This window comes from Equus asinus, chromosome 15 (genome assembly GCF_041296235.1).
Source record: "Equus asinus isolate D_3611 breed Donkey chromosome 15, EquAss-T2T_v2, whole genome shotgun sequence".
In the NCBI taxonomy this organism is placed as follows: Eukaryota; Metazoa; Chordata; class Mammalia; order Perissodactyla; family Equidae; genus Equus; species Equus asinus.
The window spans coordinates 35,853,184-35,873,749 of NC_091804.1; the positions used below are offsets into that span (position 1 = coordinate 35,853,184).

Genomic DNA, 20,566 nt, shown 5'->3' on the forward strand with positions numbered 1-20,566 from the left:
TCAGACAGAGAAGACTTCACAGCAAGGAAATTTATCAGGGATAAAGAGGGGTATTACATAATTATAAAGGAATCAATACTCCAAAAAGGCATAACAATCCTTAACATGTATGTACCTAACAATAGAGCAACAAAATACATGAGGTTTTACAGACACATATAGGCAGAAAGTGAAGAGACGGAAAAGAATATTCCCTGAAAATGTAACCAAAAGACAGCAAGGGTGACATATTTATATTAGATAAAATAAGCTTTCAGTCAAAATCTGTCACAAGAGACAAAGAAAGTCACTATATAATGATAAAAGGGTCAATTCATCAAGAGGATATAACAATATAACAATAATAAAACAATATGCCCAACATTAGAGTCCCTAAATATATAAAGCAAATATTAACATATCTGATGGGGGAAAAATACAATAATACTATAATAGTAGAGAAATTCAATACCCCACTTTCAACAATGGATACGTCATCCAAACAAATAATCACTAAGGAAAATTGGATTTGAACTATACTTGAGACCAAATGAATCTAACAAAAATATACAAAACATTTCACCCAACATCCACAGAATATGCATTCTTCTCAAATGTACACAGAACATTCCTCAGGATAGATTGTATGTTGGACCACAAAACAAGATTTTTAGAAAATCAAGAAGACTTGGCACCAGCCTGGTGGGACAGTGGTTAAGTTCGCACCTTCCTCTTCAGCAGCCCAGGATTCGCCAGTTTGGATCTGGGGTGTGGACCTATGCACCACTTGTCAAGCCATGCTGTGGCAGGCGTCCAATATATAAAGTAGAGGAAGATGGGCATGATGTTAGCTCAGGGCCAGTCTTCCTCAGCAAAAAGAGGAGGATTGGTGGCAGATGTTAGCTCAGGGCTAATCTTCCTCAAAAAAAAAATCAAGAAAACTGAAGTAATAACAAATATCTTTTCTAACCAAAATGAGATGAAATTAGAAATCAATAACAGGAGGAAAATTGGAAAATCCACAAATATGTGGAAATTAATTAACATATTCCTTAGCAACCAATGATTCAAAGAAGAAATCGAAAGAGAAATTAGAAAATATCTGAAAACAAATGAAAATGGAAACATAAAAATACCAAAACTTATGGGATGCAGCAAAAGCAGTTCTAAGAGGTAAGTATTTATACCAATAAATGCCTACATTAGCAGATTAGTGGTTACCAGAGGGGAAGTCATTGGGGGGTGGGCAAAAGGGGTAAAGGAGTACATAATATGGTAAGGGATAAAAATTAGACTATTGGTGGTGAGTACAATGCAGCCTATACAGAAACTGCTAAATAATAACATACAGCTGAAATTTCACAATGTTATAAACCATTATGACCTCAAAAAAATAATAATAATTTAAAAAGAAAAAAGAAAGATCTCAGTAAACAACCTAACTTTACATTTTAAGGAAGTAGAAAAAGAAGAACAAACTATGGCCAAACTTAGCAGAAGGAAGGAAATAATAAAAATTAGAGTAGAAATAAGTGAAATAGAGATTAGAAAAGATCAACAAAACTGAGTTGCTTTTCTAGGAAGATAAACAAAATTGACAAAGTTTTAGCTACTCTCCAAGAAAAAAAGAGAGAAGACTCAAATAAAGTTATAAATGAAAGAAGAGACAATGCAACTGATACCATAGAAATACAAAGGATCATAAGAGACTACTATGAACACTTATACACAAACAAATTGGATAACTTAGAAGAAATGGATAAATTCCTAGAAACATACAACCTACTGAGACAGAACCACGAAGAAACAGAAAATCTGAGTAGACCAACAACAAGTAAGGAGATTGAATCAGCAACCAAAAAACTTCCAATAAGGATAAGCCCATGACCAGATGGTTTCACAGGTGAATTCTACCAAACATTTGAATAATTAATAGAAATCCTTCTCAAACTCTTCAAAATTAAAAAGAAAAAGAAGAGGGAACACTTCCAAACTCATGTTACAAGGCCAGCATAACCCTCATCCCAAAGCCAGATAAGGACACTACAAGAAAATAAAATTACTGACTAACATCCCTGATGGGCATAGATGCAAAAATCCTGAACAAAATGCTAGAAAACCAAATTCAACAGCACATTAAAAGGATCATACACGATGATCAAGGAATTTGTCCCTGGGATGCAAGGATGGTTCAACATCTGCAAATCAATAAATGTGATTTACTACATTAACAGAATGAAGGATAAAAATCATATGATCTTCTCAAAAGATGCAGAAAAAGTATTTGACAAAATTCAACATCCCTTCATGTTAAAAAGTCTCTACAGATTGAGTATAAAAGAAATGTACCTTAACAAAATAAGAGCCATATATGACAAGCCCACAGCTAACATCATACTCAACAGTGAAAAGCTAAAAGCTTTTCCTCTAGGATCAAGAACAAGAAAATAGTGCCTGCTATCACAACTCCTATTCAACCCACTACTAGAAGTTCTAGCCAGAGCAATTAGACAAGAAAAAGAAATAAAAGTCATCCAAATTGGAAGGCAGAAGTTAAATTATCTCTTTTCAGGTGACATGATCTCATATATAGAAAAGCCTAAAGATTCCATCAAAAAACTGTTAGAATAAACAAATTCAGTAAAGTTGCAGAATATAAAATTAACATACAAAAATCAGGGTTTCTAAACACTAACAATGAAATATCCGAAAAAGAAATAAAGAAAGCAACCCAATTTACAATAGCATAAATATTTAAAACTTAAGAATACATTGAACTGAGGTGGAAAAAACTGTACATTGAAAACTATAAAACACTGATGAAAGAAACTGAAGAAGACAGAAATTAATGGAAAGATATGTTCATGGATCAGACAAATAATATTGTTAAAATGTCCATACTACCAGTGATACTGTGATTTATAATACATATATATTCTGGTCTTCAACTACAGTTCCTGGCTCCCAGCTCCCAAAACTCTTAGAATTTCTTAAACAATAAGAGCGATAGGAGCATCTTTTGTTATAACATTTGGTCTTTCGTCTTCAGTTCCTGAAATCACTCCAGAGCCACAAAGGTGAATGGATATCTTATTATTTATGACAAGCTCCTTTCCAATATAGCTGAGTTTATGTTAAAGAAGTGACTTTTGGAAAGCCCCTAGGTAACACAAGGATGGAGATTGGTTGCCAGGGGAACATACCATGTGATTAGAAGGTGGAAACTTCAGCCCCACCCCCTGACCTTCAGGGAGGGGAGAGGGGCTGGAGATTGAGTTCAATCACCAATGGCCAATATTTAATCAATCATGCCTATGTATGAAGCGTCCATAAAACTCCCTCAGCTACAGGGTTCTAAGAGCTTCTGGGTTGGTAAACACATGGAAGTGCTGGGAGAGTAGCACACCCAGAGAGGGGATAGAAACTCCCCACCCCTTCCCATTTCCCTTGCCCTATGCGTCTCTTCCATCCAGCTATTCCTTAGTTATATCCCTTTATAATAAACCAGTAATATAGTAAGTAAACTGTTTTCCTGAGTTCTGTGAGCTGCTCTAGCAAATAAATCAAACCCGAGGAGAGGGTCAGTGTCAAGAGGGTGGCATAAGCAGACTCTGAATTCACCTCCTCGCACAGACACAACAAATTTACAATTACTCTTGGAACAATTACTCCTGAGGGAGAAATGAAAACTGGATAAAAAGAACCTCCACATAAAAGGACAGTGCTGACTGAGGTGGAACAGACAGAAATTCCTTTCTGGAGAGAAAAAAAGCCAACTTTGTGAGCCATGGTGCTTCGCAGCCAACTGGGAGCAATCCTAAGGTACGAAGCCTTCTCTGAACGAGGACGGGAGCTCAACAGGGGAATGTTACCACTATAAGCAGCTTTTGGACTCAGCACAACCAAGACAAGTGTCATAATATCTGGCTTTGCTGGCTACTAGCAACAATGGGGAATACCCCCAGAAAAATTATTGGATGTAAGGGGGAAAAAGCTGGTTCTCAAAGGGCCCACACACAAATTCACCTATTTTGGAAAGCAACCTAAATCACCAGAAAGAAAGGTGCACTGTCCTTTGGTGAAAAAAGACTCACCTAATAGGCTCTGAGTGCATCTTGGTGAGAGGTGACACCTCTCCAGGGACCAAGACATTGGTGGCAGCCACTATCGTGACCTAGTACAGACGTGCTGACACAGATGCTGGCAGATGCCATTGGAGTACTTCCCCTGGCATGTTAGCCCAAGGTCTGCCCCACCCAACAAAGCACCAATTTAATCCAGCTCAGCCAGGGCTGGCAGCCCACCCTAGGGACTGGCCCCACCCAACAGCAAGCCCTCAGGCAACTTGTGGGCCCACAGAGGCAGGGGGCCTATAACCTCTGCAGCCAGATGAGTGGGTCCACCTCTGCAGGGCAGGGTATGTTCAAGGAGAAGGTGGAGTATGTGGGGCATTGGTGGAGTGCATGGGGTCTCTGCAGTGGGGTAACTGGGTCTGCTTCAGTGAGTCAGGGTGCACACATGGGGCAGGACTATGTTGAGAGGGTGTGTGGCCCTGTGGGTGGTAGGGCTTGTCAGCTGCAGCAGACTTGTGCTTCTCAAACAGCCACATAGGGGATTGGCGCCACCTTCCAAAGCCTGAAACAATTGGGTGCTCCCATGCATGAGGCCAGCCCCACTCAGCTACAATCCTGAGAGAGCTGACAACAATCTTGCAGGCTGGAGGCCTATAGCAATTGTGAGCCCCTGATCCTAACAACCAGCCATGCTGGGGGCCTACGCACTTAACAGAAAAACTGAAACAGGAATGTCCTATTAGACCTTGCAACCAACTGTACTGGTGCTCCCCATACCTGATAAAGTAACTGAAGGATCTATAGCAGCCACAGACAGCTGAGCATTACAACCATCTGACCAGGGGGACAGCCTAGCCTCCCTGGGCACCTGCAGCAACAGTAACCCTGCCACAACAAGAGGACACACATAGCCCACACAGGGAACACTCCTGGAACATTTGGAGCTAGTGACGAGAGGGAAGCACACTGCTGGGCATCATAAGGCATCTCTTACATAAGGCCACCTCTCCAAGATCAGAAGACTTAGATGACCTATCTATACATAGATATAAGCACAGAGAAAGAAGCAAAATGAAGAGACAAAGGAATCTGTTCCAAGTAAGGCAACAGGAAACACCCCAGAAAAAGAACTAAATGAAACAGAAGTAAACAATCTACCTGACAAAGAGTTCAAACAAAAAGTCATAGGATGCTCACTGATCTTGGGATAAAAATGTGTGAACTCAGTGAGAACTTCAAAAAAGAATTTGAAAATATAAAAAAGAGCCAATCAGAAATGAAGAATACAATACTGGAAATGAAAAATTCACTAGAGAGACTCAATAGCAGAGTAAATGATATAGAAGAACAGATCAGCAAGATGGATGAAAGACTAGAGGAAATTACCCAAATTGAACAGATAAAAGAATTAAGAAGAATGAGGACAGTCTAAAGAACCTCTGGGACAATATCATGCACATTAACATCTGTAGTATAGGTGTCCCAGAAGGAAAAGAGAGAGACAAAGGGGAAGAGAATCTATTTGAAGAAATAATAGCTGAAAACTTTCCTAACCTAAGGAAAGAAACAGACATCTAGGTACAGGAAGTGCAGAGAGCACAAAACAAGATAAACCCAAAGAGGCCCACACCAAGAAACGTTATAATTAAAATGTCAAGAATTAAAGATAAAGAGAGAATCCTGAAAGCTACAAGAGAAAGCAACAAGAAACATATAAAGGAAACCCCATAAGGCTATCAGCTGACTTCTCAGCAGAAATCTTACAGACTAGAAGGAGTATCATGATATATTTAAAGTGCTGAAAGAAAAAAACCTACAGCCAAGAATACTCTACCCAGCAAGATTATCATTCAGAATGGAAGGAGAGAGAAAGAGTTTCCCAGACAAGCAAAAACTAAAGGAGTTTATCACCAAGAAATCAGCATTACAAGAAATGCTAAAGGGACTTATTTAAGTGGGAAAGAGAAGACCACAAATAGGAATAAGAAAATTATCAAAAAAAAAAAGCAATAAAACCACTGGTAAAGGCAAATATACAGTAAAGGTAGCAGATCAACCATCTATGAAGATCAAAAGCCAAAAATACTAAAATTATCTATTTCCATGATAAGTGGGTAATGGATACGCATGCACAAAGAAGGAAGTTAGATATGATATCAAAAACATAAAAGGTGGGAAGAGGGGAGTAAAAGAGTAGAGCTTTTAGCAAGAGGTCAAACTAAAGAGACCATCAACATAATACAGATTGCTATATATGTAGGTTGTTATATATGAACCTCATGGTAATCAAAAACCAGGAACCTATAATAAATACACAAAAAATTAAGAGAAAGGAACTCAAATATATACTAAAGAAAGCCATCAAACAACCCACAAGGGAAGAGAGCAAGAGAAGAAGAAAGGAAAAGAGAAGAACTATTAAAACATCCAGAAAAAAAGTAACAAAATAGCAATAAGTACATTCTTATCAATAGCTACTTGAAATGTCAATAGACTAAATGCTCCAATCAAAACACATAGGGTGGCTTATTGGACAAAAAACAAGACCCATATATATGCTGCATACAAGAGACACACTTCAGACCTAAAGACACTCACAGACTGAAAGTGAAGTGATGGAAAAAGATACTGCATGCAAAAGGCAATGAAAAGAAAGTTGGGGTAGCAGTATTTATATCAGACAAAATAGACTTTAAAACAAAAACTGTAATAAGAGACAAAGAAGGGCATTACATAAAGATAAAGGGAACAATCCAACAAGAGCATATAACACTTGTAAATATCTACACACCCACACAGGAGCACCTAAATATATAAAGCAACTATTAACAGATATAAAAGGAGAAATCAACAGCAACACAAGAATAGTAGGGGACTTTAACACTCCACTTACACCAATGGATAGGTCATCCAAACAGAAGATCGATTAAGACAACATTGGCCTTAAACAACACATTAGACCAGATGGATTTAGTAGATATATACAGAACGTTCCACCCAAAAACCACAGAATACACATTCTTTTCAAATGCACATGGGACATTCTCCAGGATAGATCACATATTAGGCTACAAAACAAGTCTCAATAAATTTGAGAAGATTGAAATAATACCAAGCATCGTTTCTGACCACAACGGTATGAAACTAGAAGTCAACTACAGGAAGAAGATCAGAAAAGCCATAGATATGTGGAGATTAAGCAAAATGCTACTGAACAATGATTGGGTCAATGAAGAAATCAAAGGAGATATCAAAAAACACCTGGAGACAAATAAAAATGAAAATATGACATGCCAAAATTTATGGGATACAGCAAAAGCAGTTCTAAGAGGGAAGTTTACAGCAATATAGGCCTACCTCAACAAACAAGAAAAATCTCAAATAAACAATCTAATGGTGTACCTAAAGGAACTGGACAGAAAGAACAAACAAAGCCCAAAATCAATCAAAGGAAGGAAATAATAAAAATCAGAGCAGAAATAAATGAAATAGAGACTAAATAAACAATAGAAAAAAATCAATGAAACCAAGAGCCAGTTCTTTGAAAAGATAAATGAAATTGACAAACTTTTAGCTAGACTCAACAAGAGAAAAAGAGAGAAGTCTCAAATAAATAAAATCAGAAATGAAAGAGGAGAAATTACAACAGACACCTCAGAAATACAAAAGACTATAAGAGAATACTACAAAAAGCTATATGCCAACAAATTGGATAATCTAGAAGAAATGGATAAATTCTTAGACTCATACAACCTTCCAAAACAGAATCAAGAAGAAATAGAGAATTTGAATAGACCAATCACCAGTAGGGAAATCAAAACAGTAATCAAAAACCTCCCAAAATAAGAGTCCAGGACCAGGTGGCTTCCCTGTGAATTCTACCAAATATTCAAAGAAAACTTGATACCTATCCTTCTCAAACTTTTCCAAAAAATTGAAGAGGAAGGGAAGCTTCCTAGCTCATTCTGTGAAGCTAACATTACCCTGATACCAAAACTAGACAAGGACAACACAAGAAAAGAAAATTACAGGCCAATATCACTGATGAACATCAATGCAAAAATCCTCAACAAAATACTAGCAAATTGAATACAAAATACATTAAAAAGATCATACACCATAATCAAGTGGAATTTATTCCAAGGATGCAGGAATGGTTGAACATCTGCAAATTAATCAACATGATATACCACATTAACAAGATGAAGAATAAAAATCACATGATCATCTCAATAAATGCAGAGAAAGCATTTGACAAGATTCAGCATCCATTTATGACAAAAACTCTGAATAAAATGGGTATAGAAGGAAAGTACCTCAACATAATAAAACCATATATGACAAACCCACAGCTAATATTATTCTCAGTGGAGAAAAACTGGAAGCTTTCCCTCTAAGAAGAGGAACCAGACAAGCATGCTCACTTTCACCATTCTTATCTAACATAGTATTGGAAGCCTTAGCCAGAGCAATCAGGCAAGAAAAAGAAATAAAAGTGACCAAAATTGGAAAGGAAGAAGTGAAACTGTTACTATTTTCAGATGACGTGACTTTATGTATAGAAAACCCTGAAGATTCCACCAAAAAACTTTTAGAAATAATAAATGAATACAGTAAAGAAGGAAACAAAATGAACATACAAAAATCAGTTCTGTTTCTATACACTAACAACGAAGTAGCAGAAAGAGAAATTAAGAATACAATCCCATTTATAATTGCAACAAAAAGAATAGAATACCTAGGAATAAACTTAACCAAAGAGGTGAGATATCTGTACACTGACAACCATAAAACATTGTTGGAAGAAACTGAAGAAGACACAAAGAAATGGAAAGATATTCTGTGCTCTTGGATGGGAAGGATTAACATAGTCAAAATGTCCATACTTCCTAAAGGAGCCTACGGATTCAATGCAATCCCTATCAAAGTTCTAACAACACTTTTCACAGAAATAGAACATAGAATCCTAAAATGTACATGGAACAACAAAAGACCTCAAATAGCCAAAGGAATCCTAAGAAAAAACACCAAAGCTGGAGGTATCACATTCCTTGGTTTCAAAATATACTACAAATCTATAGTAATAAAAACAGCATGGTACTGGCATAAAACAGACACATAGATCAATGGAAAAGAATCAGGAGCCCAGAAATAAGCCCATACATCTATGGACAGCTAATTTTCTACAAGTGAGCCAAGAACATACAACAGAGAAAGGAAAGTCTCTTTGATAAATGGCTTTGGGGAAACTGGACAGCCACATGCAAAAGAGTGAAAGTAGACCGTTATCTTACACCATACACAAAAATTAACTCAAAATGAACTAAAGATTTGAATGTAAGACCTGAAACCATTAAACTTCTGGAAGAAAACATAGGCAGTACACTCTTCAACATCAGTCTTAGCAGCATATTTTCAAGTACAATGTCTGGTCAGGCAAAGGAAACAATAGAAAAAATATACAAATAGGACTACATCGAACTAAAAAACTTCTGCACAGCAAAGGAAACCATCAACAAAGCGAAAAGACAACCTAACAATTGCAAGAAGATATGTGCAAACCATATATCTGATAAGGGGTCAATATCCAAAATATAGAAAGAATTCATACATCTCAACAACGAAAAAACTAAAAACCCAATTAAAAAGTGGGCAAAAGATCTGAACAGACATTTTTCCAAAGAAGATATACAGATGGCCAAGAGGCACATGAAAAGATGTTCAACATCACCAACTATCAGGGAAATACAAATCAAAACTACAATGAGATACCACCTCACACCAGGTCAGAATGGCTATAATTAACAAGACAAGAAATAACAACTGTTGGGAAGGATGTGGAGCACAAGCAACAAAAGCAAAAATAAACAAGTTGGACTATATCAAATTAAAAAGCAAAGGAAATAATCAACAAAATAAAAAGGCAACCTATGGAATGAGAAAAATACTTGCAAACTATATACCTGATAAAGGGCTAATATCCAAAATATATACGGAACACATACAACTCCTTAGAGGGAAAAAAAAAAGCCACATAATCTGATTTTGAAATGGGCAAAGTATCTGAAAAGAGATTTTTCCAAGAAGACATGCAAAGGGTCAACAGCACATGAAAAGATGCTCAGCATCACTGCTCATTAAGGAAATGCTTATGCTAGACATAAGATTAATATACAACATGAATTACATTTTTGTGCATCAGAAACAAATAGAAATATAATGCTTAAGGGTACCGTTTACAATAATATCAAAAATATAAATAAGATTGCAAGACCTGTATGGGAAGTATCATAAACTTTTCTTGGAAGATATTAATGAAAACCAGTACAGATGGAGAACTACAAACCAAAGACAATATTGTAAGGATGTCATTCTCCTTAAATTGACCAGTAAATCCAATACACTTCCAATCAATATCCACAATGGCTCTTTTTTTTTTTTTAAGATTTTATTTTTTTTTCCTTTTTCTCCCCAAAGCCCCCCAGGTACACAGTTGTATATTCTTCGTTGTGGGTCCTTCTAGTTGTGGCATGTGGGACACTGCCTCCGCGTGGTTTGACGAGCAGTGCCATGTCCGCGCCCAGGATTCGAACCAATGAAACACTGGGCCGCCTGCAGCGGAGCGCGCGAACTTAACCACTCGGCCACGGGGCCAGCCCCCCCTCCCTTTTTTTTTTAAGATTTTATTTTCACAATGGGTCTTTTAAAGGACTTTAACTAAAATTTATATGAAAATACAAAATCCTAAGATAATACAAAACTCAAGTAATTACGAATGGCTTTGGAGCAGGAATATACAGTGGAGTGAAATAAAGAGCTCAGAAGTAATCTCATATATACAAGTGAAGTTATCATATAACTGGATAAAAGAGAAACTCATCAACAAATGAGTCTGAAACCACTGAAAAAATGAAATTGGACCTCTATTTTATACCTTACCAAAAATAATCAACTTCAGATAGTTTAAGGGTACAAATATAGAAGTCAAAATTTCAAAAATGTTACAAGAAAACAGAACCAAGTTGTCCCATGTTCCTAGGTAATATAGTGTAGTGAATTCAAATCTTGTTTCCGCTACATAGTAGATGTATAACTTTATACATATAACTTACCCTCGGCCTCAGTTTCTTCATCTGTAAATGATGATAATAATTGCACCTAACTCATGGGGTGCATACGATAATTCAATGATCTTATATATACATCTACATCAGGAAGGAAGTACTACAGGGGTTAGTTACTATCATTACTATTATTGTGTTTATTACATTCTTTCTGTTGCACCAGGATCAGTCTCTTCCTTGTGATAGAAGTTTGAAGAAAGGAAAGGAAGCAATACTTTTTAAATTCTTTTCTCTGATGGTTACACCCTCCATGGTTAAATATACGCAGAAGCTCTGATCCTTTAGTTTCTATGGTTTCTACATGAACATAGGACTCACTATCAGCCTGGGACCTTCAGCTTCATGGCTGGGTACCCAAGCACTCATTGTTCAACTCAACACCTAGTAATGCCCAGTCTTGGCCCTTGGGGTAAGCGGGCTCAGCCCTCTCAAGTGTCAAGCCCAAAATATAACAGCAGTTGATACCAAGACTCTCCTACCTACTGCTTGCTGCACCATGAAGACTGCTGAGCTGAGATTTCTTCTGGGGCTCTTCATCCTCTTCTTGCTGACCACCCAATTAATGGGTGGTGTTACTAGACTTACTGAAATGATATGTGGAGAACTCAAAGGTATGAACTTGAATCAGAAAATAAATCCAAAGACCAACTAGGGAGGAAGGGGGAAAAATTTGAAAAAAATGTGATATCCAGGTGGTCCAGGAAGGTCCCCTTTTGTGTCAATACTCATAGACTCTTAGTCCCTTGACTTGGGGCATTACTAACTCTAGGGGTCTTGAGGAGGCCTGATGAGGGGGAAAAAAACTATGATGCAAATAGGTCCTTTCCAGATGGGGCTCTCTTTTGTAGGTGGTTCAAAGGACTAGAAATATTCTGAATTAGGAGTTTCATGGCAAATTTCAAAGATCCCAGACCATTCAAGAGTATGTATTGAGATGAGAGAAAAAGGGGACTGGAAACTGAGCGAACTGAGGCAATTTCAATATCTCGGCTCTGGGTGCATAAAGAACACTTGAATACATGGTCCCTATTTAGAGGAGTTCACGGCATAGATGTGAAAGGCAATGAAGCTTTCTTCCACAGGTAATGTGTACAGGCTCAGTGCTTCCAGAGCATGGGGAGGTGGCACAGTCTACCCTGTGAGTCAGATACCCCACATTCTGGCCTTGCCACTTAGGAAATGTGTGCCCTTGGCCAAGTCACTCAATCACTTACCGCTCCTTAGCCTCAGTTTCCCCTGTGTAAAATGTAAATCAGAAAAATGCCTGCTTCAGAGGATGTTTGTATGAAATAAGATTATGCATATAACTGTACCTAAAGAGCTACTTCTTTTCCAGGGAGTAAATTCCAGACTGGCTGCTTGAGTAGGATAAACAACAGTCTCTGAGTTGCCAAAACAATCATGTTGTGGCTGTTTTGGCCACTCACTATGCAACTCTCATCAATAAAAACAGAAGGTTTGCCTCTGGGAAGGTGATAGGGGGAGAGATTACAGGGTATGAGGGCAAAAGAGAATCACCCCCAGAATTAGGCATCTTTGTATGTAGCCTGCTTCAAGGACAGCAGCAGGCAGAGTTACCTGAAATTTGGGGTGTATATAGTATAGTGAGCGTATGAAAACTGGAGAATGAACGTTCTGAATTATATGTCCTATGTGGGCAGTTAAGAGAGAAAGATGAAGGTATAGAGAAGCATGAGACTGTGACTTAACAAAATGGAAGAGGTGAAACGAGAACCTCATCACTTTGCACACGCTGCTGGTAGAACCTTCTTTTCTCACTGCTCACTGTTTCTCCAAGTCACTGACCAGTGACTGGAGTTGTAATCAATTTGCACACCCAATTCCAACCTTGCCAAGTGATCCTAATTCCAAGAGAAAACCAGATGTCCTTCGGGGACCTTGAACATGGGAATATTTCCAGACCAACGTGAGGAATTTTTAAGGGCCCATGAAGACAAGATCTCCTGCCGCATTCTAACTAATTCCCCCTAACTCAATGGAATCTCTCATGCAGACCCCTGCCAAATGGATTTGAAACTTGGCAGCTGCTATGAAGTTCACTTCAGATATTTCTACAACAAAACTTCCAAAAGATGTGAAAGTTTTGTCTACACTGGCTGTGATGGCAACCTTAACAACTACAAGCTTATAATAGACTGTAATATAGCCTGTGTTGAAGCATACCAAAAGTAAGGAATCCAAACTTGTCCTTGGTCTTGGGGAGATGAAAAGTAGAGGATCTGGGAATGCAGGATAAACCTTGGTTTGGGATGCGAAGAGGGAGGATTGTCCTAATCTAAAAGTTTAATAGCTGGGTTAGATCTCAACATCATTTGTCATTTTGCAGTTAGTAAGTCAAAAGTCCAGAGAGAAAATAATAGCCACCACTTACTGGACAAGTACCACGTACCAGGCACTGGACTAAGCAATTTACATATATTGACACAATTGAAAATTTAAATCATCCTAAGGTAGATGTGTGTCATTGTTTTCATTTGGCAGATAAGGAAACCAAGCCCAGTAGAGGTAACTAACTGGCTCAAGGTCACATTATCAAATGGCATAGCAAGTTTTCTAACCAGATCTGATGGTCACCCAAGGCTTGACCATCTGACAGGCAAAAGGTCACCCAAATCCAATCCTCCCAGACCTGTGAACTCTCTACAGCAACATGCTGTTTTATACAACTAAGCTCCCAGCCTACACTTGACCATTTCCCAGCCATAGGAACTGGAAGAACGTCTGTGGAGGCTAATAGGGCTCTGGTATGGCTGATCTCCAGGAGAGTGAGATGGAGAGTGGTCTTGGGAATAACTCAAAAGCAGACATTTGTTTTATTTATTTAATATTCCTAGTGAATCTTTGCAGTGCCTGGTACATAGTAGGCAATGATTAAGTTTTGAGGGAATGAAAGAATGAGAGAGTAATCAATGGAACAGGAGGGACATTGAAAGAGATGGCATCCTTGGGACTTCCCTTGAGATAGAACTGACTTAAATTAATCCAGGGGGACTTTCTAAAACCTATAACACAGACCTGGTTTTTTTGCTTAAACAGACATGAAAAGGAAAGCCCTTGAGCTTCTTGATGCACCATCTGAAATACAGATATAAGAAAATTCATACCAACTTTAAGATCTTGGTTGTATTTCCATATTCCTTGAAACTTCCATCTGTTTGCTGTTTTCCTGATTTTGGTTTTGTCTTTCCTGAGAAATAGCCGTATGGCCATTAAAATGGAAGAATCTTGTGTCAGCCCTCCCTCCTCTCTGAATATCTCTCCGTTTGCCTTATCTGGAGTTGGAATGTCAGCTGGTACTGTCCATTAGCTCCCCCTACCCTCCTGAACCATTCCTCATCCATGCACACAATACTTGCACTGTGTCAGGTGTGACAAGCCAAATCTGTGTAGGTTTGTATGACCTCCCCTCTCAGGCTGAGCTAGTTAGTGGAACCAAAGTACCAAATCTGTGCTCCATTTTGTCCTTGAAATCAAACTAAGCTGTGAACCTCACACTCACATGAAATGTCCCTGCACTTACAACAAATTTTCCTTTGTGATGTTTCCTGATTTATGTCCACCAAGCCAGAAGCCCCAATTAGTTTAACTACCCTCCCAACTTGATCACTACTTATGTGTAGATATTTGGACATTTTGTACTGCCTCAGTCATTGAAATTTGACTTGGGTATTCTCAGTCCTTCTGGAAAAAGAACACTCAACTTCAGCCCAGTGATTTTATTTTAGCTACCAAGAGAATGATCATCCAAACACCATTTGCCAAGTCTTCTTAATATAATGCTACAAGGTTCAGCGTGGCCATGATCTTCCCAGCTGTAGGATTCTCAGCTTGTCCATTTCATCTCTGAATTTTTTCAGGCATCCCTTCCCTTTCCGTCTTGTTGACAAAGTCTAATGCCTCACCTGCAAATCATATCCTGGACTACTGGTGGCTAGGGCCAATATAACAGACACTGTAAACAAGTGAGATCCTATAACTAGGAACGCAAGCCTGATCTCTGTTCAGTCTGAAGAATAGGAAAACCAATTCCCTACATTGAGACAATTTTCTGCCAAAAATTCTAATTACTTGAAGATCAGACCCTCCTTCAGGCAGGATTTACTCTGAATAAGTGAAGCCCTAATTCTGGCATATTTCAACTTTGGTGAAGACTCTAGAATTACAAATCATTCTTGAGCCCAATCAGCTGCAGGAGACAATCTGTGGACCCTGAAGTAATAGGGACTAGGCTAATCTGACTGGTTAGAAGAATGGAAATTCTGAGATTTTCCTGTTGTGAGTCATGAAGCTGGGTGTGCCAGAAGTAGACAGACTTTCAAGGACAAAAGACCATATTCCCATAGCCTGTTTTCTGCATCTTCCAGCCAACTCCTGGAAAATCCAGAGAAGTAAAAAGAAGGTTTATGGACATGAATAAATAAAGTCAAGACCAAGAATTCTTTGAGGAAAAATGGCAGTTATATCTTGGTGAGAAAAGGAAATAGATGCCCAAGACAGAGAGCTGGGCACCAAAAGTAGGAGAATGAGTTGGGTGAGAGTTTTGAGTTGTGTTATTCTCCCCACCACAAAAATCTGGGTCTGTCATTGCCTGCTCCCTTTCCAAAGCACTAACAGCCAAGATAATACAAGGGCGATTGAGATGACATACTGGTGGTTTCAGAGCCCAGCTAGGGTAAGAAGTGTATAAAAACAGGTGCAATTGGACTACCCATACACAGAACTTATTGTTTTCTCTCCTTCCTGTGCACACTGAGAAATAGATGACTAAACCTGAGACAAAAAAAAAATTCCATAGAAACCACATCTAGGGCATAAGTAAAGATATGTTCCCTGATAGGGGTGGGGTGGGGATGGGAGAATAGCTGATTTAGGAAGTAACAAATGAGTGTAAATAAACCCAGATTGTATCATTGTGGAGTCTCTGACTGGAATTTTCCACCATCCACTTTAAATCAACCAAGAGAGTTAAGAGACTTGAGCTTTGGTCCTTCTTCCCTATACTGCCTCTCCTCCCAACCCCATCCATTCACCACATACACAATAAAAGCAAATCAGCTCATACTACCATGGACAAATGATCACAAACAAAATTTACTACAAACATGTCAACAAAGAGAAACAAGCTAAATAATCAATATGAAATAACCCAGAGTTAATTGAAGAGATAAATGAAATTGGCATAATTAATATTCTCAACTAGATCAGAATGGATATTGGTATATTAAAGTGGGAACTTATATTAACAAAGAAGAATCAATAAAAAAATACAGGCTTTGGAAAATAGAATAGGTAACCTAAATGACATAATAACTGAGATAAATATAAAGGATATAGCCAAAGTATGAATGATGGTAAAAGATTAGGTTGAGGACCTTCAGAGATATCAGGAAAGAAGAAAGAAATTTTAAAATATAAAAATTAAGGCAGGGGAAGATGGCAGAGTAGGAAGCACCAGAATCTCTCTCCCCACCCAGACAACAATGGCAGGAGCAGAATCTGTCTAACGTAACTATTTTGAAACTCTGGAGTCTACTGAGGGCTTGCAACTTCCAAGGAAAGACTTAGAGGGTAATTGCAGTTGATTTTGGTCAATTTCAGCTCTTAGCACACTGGCAGTTACACCTTCGCCAACCTTAGCCACATGGCAGCCAGCTGGGCACATGTTCCTGGAGCAGCTTAAATACAGTTTGCAGCAGCCAGGGTGGGCAAAAAGAATCCTGTCTTACAAATATCAGGGATCTACGCCTTGATCACTGATTGCTGCTTCTGATCACAGAGTGCACACAAAGGAGCACCTCCCTTCATTGTTGCAAGCCCCTCTCCCTCAGGCTAAAGTGACTTTCAGGGATTTAAAGGGCCAGCGTCCTTTTTCCCCCTCCCTTCATTTTGCTCTTTTTCTCCTTTTGGGAGCCAGATATTAAAGACTAGGACATTAAAAAAACAACTGCATATATGGGGAAAATTAGAAAGTAACCATGCATGCCCAGGAAAAGTCTCAAAAAAGACATGAGAATACCTTAAGTTCACATTTCAGGCTGATTCCCAGGACAGAGACAGCCTATAGCAAACAAAACAAAAAAAACAAAAACTTCACAAAAACAATAACAAAATAAAACATCATACCCTGGGGAAGAGAGAGAATCTGATTTCTAGAGTTACCACATTATTAGATTCAAATGTCCAGTTTTCCTTTTTAAAAAATCACAAAGCATACAAAGAAACACAAAAATATGGCCTATTCAAATAAAAAAAAATCAACAGAAATTTTGTTCCTGAAAAAGATCTGATGGCAGATCTTCTAAACAAAGATTTTTTAAACAACTGTCTTAAAGATGCTCAAAGAACTGGAGAAAGTCAAGAAAATGATATATGCACAAAGTACAAATATCAACAAAGAGATTTTTAAAAACTAGAAAGAAATTCTGGAGCTGAAAATTACAATAACTGAAATGAAAATTTCACTAGAGAGATTCAAATACAGATTTAAGCAAGCAGAAAAAAAAAAGGAGTGAACTTGAAGATAGGGCAATGGAAATTATCAAGTCTAAAGAACAGAAAGAAAAAAGATTGAAGACTAGCGAACAGAGCCTAAGGCACCTGTGTGACACCATCAAGTAGACTAACATATGCATTGTGGGAGTCTCAGAGGGAGAAAAGAGAGAGAAAAGGGAAGAGAGAAAATATTTGAAGAAATATTGACTGAAAACTTACCAAATTTGATGAAAGATATGAATATAAATATCCAAGAAGTTCAAAAACTGCAAGTAAGATAACTCAAAGAGATGCACACTGAGACACATTGTAATCAAACTTTCAAAAGCTAAAGACAGGGGCCAGCCCTGTGGCCAGGTGGTTAAGTTTGCATGGTCCACTTCAGCAGCCTGAGGTTCGCTGGTTCAGCTCCTGGACACAGACCTACACACCACTCATCAGGCCATGCTGTGGTGGCATCCCACAAAGAAGAACTAGAATGACCTACAACTAGGATACACAACTACATACTGGGCTTTGGTGAGAAAAAATTAAAAAGAGGAAGCTTGGCAACAGATGTTAGCTCAGGGCCAATCTTAAAAAAAAAGCCAAAGACAGAGAATCTCGAAAGCAGTAAAAGAGGGGTGACACATCATATACAAAGGATCTTCAATAAGATAACAGTAGATTTCTCATCAGAAACTTTGGAAGCCAGTAGGCAGTGGGCCAGTATAGTCAAAATGCTAGAAGAAAAAAAAACTGTTAACCAAGAATCCTATATCTGGCAAAACCGTCCTTCAAAAGTGAGAGAGGAGAGAGGATCAATCAAGACGGCAATATAGGAGGCTCCTGAACTCCCCTCTTCCCAAAGACACCAAATGTACTGCTACATGTGGAAAAATTACCTCTGAAAGAAATCCAGAAACTAGCTAAGTGACTCCTACACATTGGATAAATGAGAAAATACCCATACTGAAACAGGTGAAAAAGCCTGAGACACACTCTCGTCATAAACCTCACCCCCGGCACAGCCATACAATGAGGAAGGAACTCCCAACTCCCAGCTCCTCTCTGAGGAGCGAGGTGATTTGGAAACCAAATCTAGTGCCTCAGCTTTTAAGATTCTCACCTAAGGGATGGGCCCCCAAAGCACCTAGCTCTGAAAGCCAATGAGGCTTGCATTCACAAGACCCATGAGACTATAGCAAACAAAGAAGCAATTGTTAATGGGTGCAGGACACTCACTGCAACTACCCCCCAGGGCTCAGTGCAGAGGGAATAGCCTCTCCCAGTCTTTCCCTGAAAGAGGTCCATCTGCATACTTTGAAAGCTGCTGCCTGAATGTCAGGCTTGTAATTTAGCACACATCTAGGGGTTGGCTGTGATCCTCCCCAGAGATGGGAAACCAGTGGACACCTCTCCCACCATCTCCCTGTAGCCTGAAATTCTCCTTCTCGGTATGTATCAAAAAAAAAAGTGAAAACAAGATATCAAAGACATCTCTGCACTCTGTTGTTCATTGCACCATTATTGTTTTCAAACAGCCAAGATACGGAAACAACCTACGTGTCTTTCAACAGATGTACTGATACAGAAGATGTGGTATACATATATATACAATGGAATATTATTCAGCCATGAAAGAAGGAAATCCCAAAATCTGTGACAACATGAATGGACTTTGAGGGCATTACGCTAAGTGAGATAAGTCACACAGAGAAAGACAAATACTGTATATATCACTCGTATGTGGAATCTAAAAAAGCCAAACTTTTAAAAACAGAGAATAGAATGGTGGTTACCAAAGGCTTACGGGTGGGGGAATTGGAGAGATGTTGTTTAAGGGTACAATCGTGGAACTAATAGATAAATAAGTCCTGGGGATCTAATGCACAGCATTGTGATTATAGTCAACAATACTGTATAATAAACTTCAAAGCTGCTAAGAAACTAGATCTTAATTGTTCTCACCACAAAAAAGAAATGATAATTATGCGATGTGATAGAAGTGTTAGCTAACACTATGGTAGTAATCATATTGCAATATATAAATGTATCAAATCAACACATTGTACACCTTAAACTTGCACAATGTTATATGTCAATTATGTCTCAATTAAAAAAAAAAGAACGATGATCATTCCAAGAGCTCCCAAGGGAAAGGATTTGATAGGGCCAGGGTCATGAAACACTGCACAAAGGCTAGTGGTCTAGACTCAAGAGATACCCTAGTCATATCTAAACCCTCACATCTGGATGCAGGACAAAGTCTGAGAGACAAGGTCACGGAGAGAAGTCTTATTGTCAGCACAAGTGCAATGAGAAATTTAATTTTACGTAGTCTCCAAATATCCCCCCACAAAATATTTTTTTAAAGATTTTATTTTTCCTTTTTCTCGCCAAAGCCCCCCAGTACATAGTTGTATATTCTTTTTAGTTGTGGGTCCTTCTACTTGTGGCATGTGGGACACCGCCTCAGCATGGCTTGTTGAGCAGTGCTGTGTCCGCACCCAGGATCAGAACCAGTGAAACCCTGGGCTGCCAAAGCGGAGCACGCAAACTTAACCACAGGGTCGGCCCCAACCCCCACAAAATATTTATTAATAACAAAGGAAAAGGAGCAATTTTATAGTAGAGAAACCTGGCAGACACTGTCTTAAGTGACTACAGTTATTACCACCTATAATGAGACAAATAAACAATGTGAATCATCTAATATGATGCAGTGACAAGAACACAGCATCTGTAACTTTCTTGTCAAAATTCATAACCTAGGTGTAATCATGAAGAAACATTGGAAAAACTCAAATTGAGGGACATTGTACAAAATGCCTGGCTTACAGTCTGCAAAACTTCAAGGTTATAAAAGCTAGAACCTGATTCAGATTGAACGACTCT

At 38.5% G+C, this 20,566-nt stretch overlaps 2 protein-coding genes across 4 annotated transcripts in view; one reads left to right on the forward strand and one right to left on the reverse strand.

Moving 5' to 3' along the window:
* The window catches only part of WFDC3 (WAP four-disulfide core domain 3), a 145,270-nt gene that overhangs the window by 79,465 nt on the left and 45,239 nt on the right, over window positions 1-20,566 (reverse strand). The window lies entirely within an intron of this gene.
* On the forward strand, window positions 11,467-13,369 carry SPINT4 (serine peptidase inhibitor, Kunitz type 4). The gene is made up of 2 exons (XM_044748808.2): window positions 11,467-11,787; window positions 13,191-13,369. Exons 1-2 carry the CDS (start codon window positions 11,673-11,675, stop codon window positions 13,367-13,369), a joined length of 294 nt encoding a protein of 97 aa, XP_044604743.1. The 5' UTR covers window positions 11,467-11,672.

What these genes read in the sequence shown, in the direction of transcription:
- SPINT4 (XM_044748808.2), top strand. Translation starts at nt 11,673, where the DNA reads ATGAAGACTGCTGAGCTGAGATTTCTTCTGGGGCTCTTCATCCTCTTC. An exon ending in GATATGTGGAGAACTCAAAG is followed by an intron (nt 11,788 to 13,190) that starts GTATGAACTTGA and finishes TCTCTCATGCAG; the next exon opens with ACCCCTGCCAAATGGATTTG.